Genomic DNA, 7486 nt, shown 5'->3' with positions numbered 1-7486 from the left:
CGGGAGGCTGAGGCAGAAGGATTGCTTGAGCCCAGGAGTTTGAGGTTGCTGTGAGCTAGGTTGACCCCATGGCACTCTAGCCCCAGCAACAATAAGACTCTGTCTCAAAAAAAAAAAAAAGTTATGAAATGAAAGCAGCTGGTGTCAACTCATTGGAGGAGTATGGCATTGAAAGGAAAAAGACAAAGGACAAATGACTGCAGTGGAGATTGGAGCCCAGGGAAGATTTTTCTCAAGGTGAATATCAAAGGAAAAATTCAGGAATGGGTACTTTGCATCATATTCCCCCGTATCTATTTTACTGATTTAAACTCCATCTCTTTCTTCAAAGGGAGCTCAGCCCTGTAAATAATTCTAAAAATATTTTTTATAAATGTGAATTTTCTATATAATAATGCAGTGTCCTAAAATATGAAAAAAAAATCCTTATAGACCAATTGGCTAAAAAATTTAAATAGGTGTGTCAGTTTTATTAGTAGTCCTTATATTAAAATGTATATTAAAATCCTACATTATTTCAAATCCAGCCCTTGCCAAATAATTATTGGCAAAGGCCACGTAATAGCCCGCAGGACAACTATGTACCATGGATCTCTGCAAAACAATCTCAGGCAGATTCCTTCCCAAACAAATCACAAATTTTCAAGGGATAGTCTTTTCCCCTGCAACTGACATGTCATTTGTATCCCAGTATATTTTATAGAGTGATAAGCTGTCTTTTCTTGTTCTCATTCCCTTATTTCTTTATGTATTGTAGCAAGCTCCAAGAAACACTGAGCTACAAAACGCTTCAGCACTTAGCATCTAAATGAGGATTCTAACGGGGAATAAGCTGTACTCACTTTCTTTTCCTTGGTCTCTAAGTGAAAGCTGCTAAGGAACAGCTCAAGCCACTATTCCCAGAAAGCCTGGGCTCACAGGACCTTCTTCCACAGTCATTACAGAAGCAGAGAATTTTGTTTTGTTTTTTCATCTTGTTACTTGGCTCCTTGTAATACAGACTTTAGAAAATATTCATGTTCTCAACTGCATTGATGGATACAATACCAGTTTATTTCAGTATAGTAGAAGGTAGGTGTACGCGGTAACTCTAAGAATTATCCTGTAAAATAACTAGGTGAACAGTTCAAGGTAAGAAAATTGAAAGGCTTTGGCACTTTAGTAATATTTTCACTACTTAATGGAACTATATCCAAATGGGTGGTAAAAATGTTCTCTCCCCAGTCTGACCCAACTATCCATTTCTGTTGCCTTTGCTAACCAGCCACAGTTCCAACAGAAATAAACTCAAACATGTATTTGAATGACTTATCTCCTTTTGCTAATTTGTATTCTTGGTTTTCCCCCAAAGGCAATCATATCTTTACAGTGTTCCCCAAAATTCATTCTAATTATTGGCCTAGATTTCTCAGACACAGGATAGAAGATTCCTTTTCCTAGCTCTCCTCTTCCTATTTTGAACCATGGTAGTATTTGGAAGATTTGGACTAAGAGAAATATATGCAGTTGAAAATGCTACAGAAAGTATAAATTAAACATGATTGGTTAAGGATTGATAACAGTTGAAGCTGAGTAATGGGGGGTTCATTATATATGCTGTTCTCTCTACCTTTGTAAAAAAAAAAGAAATTTTCCAAATTATAAAATTTTAAAAACAAACAGAATGCTCCTGAAGCAATAATCTATAGAACCTGGGCTCCACCAGATGCCTAGGATTAAGGCAAAGAAATGTCAGACAGGATAATGTGAACAATTTATTGGTTCATTATTTATTATCCTGGATATTGATATGGAATGCAACCTTCAAAGTCTAATATGGTAAACCTGAAGAGCCTGAGTACAGGAAAAGGACTGAGATCTATGGCAGCAAACAGTGATTACAGTTTTGAAAGAAGAGGAAATTCCTACTTGTGTAGGATGGTTTAAGTTTGGTCTGGAGAATATAAGAATTTCATCTATAGAGTTGCATAGAAAGACCAAACTATTGTCCCTTTCATAAGGCCTTATTGGGACTACTGGAGCATAGCCTCATAATATGCTGGTTCTAGAGGATGATGAAGTTGAGAAAACAACCTATTAAAAAGTGAATTTGGACAGATTAGATAATGGTGAACCTAAATGAACCCTTGTGGTCTGATTTACTCTTGGTTTGGAGAAAACTCTAACCTAAGAAGCATACAGAGAAATAAAATGATCAATAACAAAGGCTTACAATAAAGATTGAGAAAAACAAACCATAAAAGTTTGGCATATAATGAGACTGGAGAGCCCGTCCGAAGTGGATGGTAGTTTCTTTTGAGAGGCCCTTGGAGTATAGGTATATTTCAAACGGGAGGCAATGGGGAATGTTATTTATGTGAACCAAGCTCAGAGTTTCCCCCAACTGTTAACCCAGCCTGATCCTTTACCTAGTAAAAAGAAAATCTGCTTTCTGGAAAATGAGGATTTATCTTAAGAAAAATTGTATTGACCCCACTCTCTAAGCCATATGAATTCTCCTCTACCTTTCTAATGGAAATAGAATAATTGGAGCCCAGGAAAAAGGAATTTTATTAATCATCCTAAGAGAGAATAGCATTGCCCAATATAGAGCAGCATTAAACCAATTGTCCCAGCTGGGAAAAAGAAAAAAACAATCTCTTTCCATGGATGAGAGAGAGTTTGGATTAAAACTACTTTTCTTCTGGTCCTTTTTTATGCCTCATTTGTCTCTATGTAATATCACAAAAAGGAGGTCCTTTTTGTGTCATATTATCCGCCAAAAAAAAAAAAGAAGAAGAAGAAGGTGCACCTGAGAGTATTCTCCTCATCACTTGCACAAACTGAGTTCATAAGAAGAGCTGTAACGAAGTGTCTCTTCCCAGGATCTCATAGCCTTTGTTGTCAATAATAATTATAATAATAATAGTTATTATTGTCTTTCACAACAGGAGAAATAGAGACTCTGAAAGGAAAAACATAGGGCTCAAGCTGTTGAGGAAATCAGTGATAAAACAGGGAATTAAACTTCTCTGGTCATGTTTTGGGCCCTCAGGCCTTCCTACAGCGCAGCTGCTAATCTAGTCCATCTCAGAGTTGCTCCCTGCACTTTTTTTATGGACCAGGGAAGCTCATAGATATGTGAGTCTTTTTTTTCTTTTTTTTTTTTTTTTGAGACACGGTCTTGCTCTGTTGTCCAGTAGAGTGCAGTGGCATGATCATAGCTCACTGCAGCCTCCAACACCTGGGCTCAAGTGATCCTCTCCCCTCAGCCTCCCGAGTGTCTGGTACTACAGGCATACACCACCATGCCTGGATAATTTTTTTTATTTTTTGTAGAGATGAGGTCTGACTGTTGCCCAGGCTGGTCTCAAACTCCTGACCTCAAGTTATCCTCCCATTTTGGCCTCCCAAAGTGCTAGGATACCATGCCTGTCCAGGATATGTGAGTCTTTTTTTATTGGCATATTTTTTTCTAGATTCCAAAGCAGTTCCTCACATCTTACTTTTTATTTCTCTAACTTCAGAGATTCCCAGCCTCTTCGAGGATGAGACTCTCTTCCTAATGTGACAAAGTTTAGTGGAAGCTCACTTGATTGTACTTGTTCTTTTTGTATCTGCTGGTGGGAAAAACTCAGCATGACAAAAACTATCAGGAATTCAATAATTTTTAAATGAGTTTGTATTTTATTGTTTATAATAAACATTTGAAAATAGTAGCACATACATGTGGAGAGCAATAATTTTGGCTATCCACAATGATGGGTGAGAAGATGGATTCCTACAATAACTGATCCCTTTGCTAATCAGGGGTCTCACGTGTCATTATCAGATGAAATTTCAAGAGCCATAAAAAGGTTACTCTAATAACATGAAAGTAGAGAACCAAAGGATGATGTTTTTTAAAAGCTGTCTTAAAATTCAAAGATTTTAGATAAATGCTTACCCTACTGCAGAAGAGAAAGCAACCCTGTTTAAACCCCTACTACAGACCTTTAGAAAGATGCGGAGGTAGTAATCTCTGTTGAAGAATGAGAGCAGAGCCATGGTTGAGCTCTGTGTCCCAGTGCATCTTTCTCATTTGGTGACTGAGTTAGGCAGAGAGAGAGAGAGAGAGAGTAAGAGATGGACAGAACTGGGCAAGACCCAGTATTATTATGAGACATCATTTGGAGTAAAATGGGGTCAACCGTTAAGAAAAAAACATTTTCTAGGCCTGTTCGTTGTAGATGAGTAAGTGCATTGGAAGAAAAATCAAACTGATTCATCTCTGACCACCATTATAATTATTACCCTTGCTTGGATGTATCATGTATTCCCATTCTCTCTCTCTCTCTCTTTTTGGAGCCATAATAATTAAGAAAAACAAATTCAAAGAAAAGATTTTTCTCAAGTCACAGAAGAATAATTCTCTTCAGAATTGTCCCAACAATAAGAAACTGTGAAAAAATATTTTTAAAAAAAATTATCTTGTATTGATTTACCGAGTAAAACTGCATATGATAGGTGAATGTCATCATTATTTTCTCCCTTTCAAGCCTAGGAGTTTCTGTTGATGGACTCTTTCAGACGGTAATTTCAGACAGGCCTACAATTGAACGGCCAAGCAGAAATTGTGGTTCTCTATTTGTTAAATGCTTTTGAGGTCCTTACATAAAAGGTTGATAACGAAGTATTAAGAGAAACATTTCAAAGGCTAAGCTTGGTCAAATTTCTCTGCATGGCACAAAGGGGAAGATGACCTTATGCAAAACCCTGATAGTTTCATTACAAGAATAATCAAGATTTAATGTTAAAGTTAAAAATCACTTTACAAATGCTACCAAAACCAGATTCTTGGCAAAGTATACATGTTTAATTCAAATTTCGGCTTATAGGAAAAAGCAATTAAAATCTAATCCATTACACAGGAGATTTGTACATTTTCTTCTCAAAGTCAGGCAAAGCGAGAAGGGGTTCTTAAACCCTGTTTTTAAATTAGAACTTTCTTTCACATCCCTTTTTTTCTTTTTCTTTTTGAATCCAGACACTTGAATTTGGACAGACAAGCAACCCAGCCACCTTTCAGTGTGGCTGTGTCAGTATCGGAATGAAATGAACATGACCCCCTCCAGCAGGGAAGGGAACACACAGTAAAGGTATTTTTTATAGAACAATTCTTCACACCGCCCTGGTGACTAGGGAAAGGAATCTCGTGTTTCTCTTTTGCTGATACTGAATCAGCTGAAGAATACCATGAACATCAGTAGAAATGCTCTGAAATAGTCTCCTCTCCCTTTTGTCTTTTTGTTCTCATGAAAGGGAGAGAAGAGAGATTTTTTTTTTGAACACTGAATTATTTAATTAAAATGCCAATTAAAAATGGACCAATTATTTGGTGGTTCAGTTTATAATCAGAAATGTTGCCAATTATCACATCAACTTGCAAATAGTTGTATTAAGTTGGCATACTTCTTATCAACACTCCAATAAAGATGGCCATACTCATTTATAAGAATACACTCTCAATAATTAGCACAAGGAGCTTATTTTAGCAAAGAAAGTCCTATTCTTGCTTCCTCAACAGTTTATTTATCCAAGGTTTATATCTTGGATAAATAGATGGTCAAAATGAGAACTGATCAAGAGAGAGACTGAGCTTATATCTGAATTGGAGAGAGACTCCAAACAGCCTAGCAACCTGCATTCTGTATGTTATTGTGTGTTTGCTTATTAACAGTTGGATGTATAGATACTTTATGTGGTTTCCAAGAGCTAAATGAGAATGGTGATAATATTCTCTATCATTTGTGCAATGTTTTATAGTTTATAAGTTTACTTTAACATATATTATCTGATTTTCTGAGCAATTTAGAAATTTTTGTAAATTGAACAAATTAAATTTGTAGAGAAGTTTAGATTTTGAAAATATCTGGTTTTAACCATGTTTGTTAACCCAATACTAACTCAGTTGTTCAAATAAATTTTTAATGTCTAGGAAATGATACTATGAGCAGTTACTTAGAGTATTCTGAAAAAATTAAAGTCAGAAAATACAAAATAAGATCACACTGAATTTTGTCTCCAGCCTTCATCTCAAGATCAGATTCAACACATACTAGAACCTGCTTTGAGACACCTCCTCTTCTCCGCAATACTGACATCAGGATTTGGTAAGAAGGGCTACTGTACATTTCCCCCCAAATCACTTGGAATATTTATGGTATAGCAATTTATAAAAATAGGAACCCCCGATCTTTTAATCCTTTTTTGGTAGGGGTCCTAAAGATTTACTGAAATTAGCTACAAATTTAGGAAGAGCCCTATTCCATAGGATAGTTTTTCCCAGGAGAGATCTCAAGGTTTCCTACATTTCTGGAAATGAAAAAGAGTTTTCTCCAATATATTACACACACTTACCTATTCCTAGTTCCAGGTAGGAGTCCAGATTACTTACCAGGTACGGCTGAGTTGGAGGACACAGGTGAAAAGAAAGATGCACACAGAAGGCTTCATAAGAAACATAATCCTCTGGAGTGACATAGAAAATTCTAAAAAATAGGGAGATAGAGAAGCAAGATGGGAAGGATTCTCCTCAGAGGTAGTGGGATGGAATTCTCAAAGCCCAACTTCCTTGGTGTGTAAGCGATCCCAAACAGAGTTAAGGGGAGGTGAAATGGAGCTGCCAAACGTCCAAAGAAGAGATTATCTACTTAATTAAAGTTTTTTTTCCTCTCTAAGTCCTTCAGCCAATCAGAACTCAAGTGCCAGAAAAAGATTGAGTCGATCAAAAGAACACTCCAGGATCCTCCCAGACAAATGCAGAAGAAGGGGACCAGGAGAAAGAGGACAAAGAAAGAAGGGGGGTGGGGGGAAGAGACATAGCAAATCCCTTCTACATAATCACTGCGTGGAGTCTCTCTTTCCTCCCTCTTGCCTGTCCCCTCCCACCACACCACAACCTCCCCCCACCCACGCACACTCACTCACACACACACATACACACACACACACACACACACACACACACAGCCTAGTCCCCAAAAGAGATTTAGAAGGGTCTGTGCTTTCCCAGTTGTCCTTTGTAGCACTTGGAGACTGAATTTGCATTCAGAGTAGCTTTCTTCAGAGAAAAAATAGACCATGTACGGGTGAACCTCAGGCCTCTGATTTGAGCATGTGGGGACACAACTCAACCACCTGTGTGTTCTCTTTCTAAGTTAGAAAGAAGATCAGGAAACTTCAGGAACCTTTGCATCACACGATTACTTAGCGAACACCTATTACATTCCCAGCCCTACACTAGGCATTGTGGAAATGTTTAAAAACAAAAACATGATTTCTGCCCTAAAGACATTTACAACTTAGTAAGGTGATAATAAAAGGATGTAGTTTTAATAAAGTATTAAATTGCTAAAAACTGACTATAATCATGCAGGCTTATTTGGGAAGGGCGGTTTCTGAAGAAGGAAGAATGTGAGTTTCAAAGAGGGGATGAGATTCAAAGAGAGCTCAAAATCCTCACCCT

The 7486-nt window shown here is 37.3% G+C and overlaps 1 protein-coding gene across 1 annotated transcript in view; it reads right to left on the bottom strand.

The window, feature by feature from the left end:
• Positions 1-6606, bottom strand: part of WNT8B (wingless-type MMTV integration site family, member 8B) — a 30657-nt gene extending 24051 nt beyond the window's left edge. Inside the window, exon 1 of the mRNA XM_012661682.1 lies at positions 6416-6606. Coding sequence (XP_012517136.1) covers positions 6416-6501 — 86 coding nt within the window. The 5' untranslated portion in view covers positions 6502-6606. The remainder of the gene's footprint in view (positions 1-6415) is intronic.
• Positions 6607-7486: the final 880 nt, after the last annotated feature.

Source organism: Propithecus coquereli, unplaced genomic scaffold, assembly GCF_000956105.1.
Source record: "Propithecus coquereli isolate 6110/MARCELLA unplaced genomic scaffold, Pcoq_1.0 Scaffold73, whole genome shotgun sequence".
NCBI classification, from domain to species: domain Eukaryota; kingdom Metazoa; phylum Chordata; class Mammalia; order Primates; family Indriidae; genus Propithecus; species Propithecus coquereli.
Note: the sequence above shows the minus strand (reverse complement) of the source record. Positions and strands in the feature narration are given on the sequence as shown.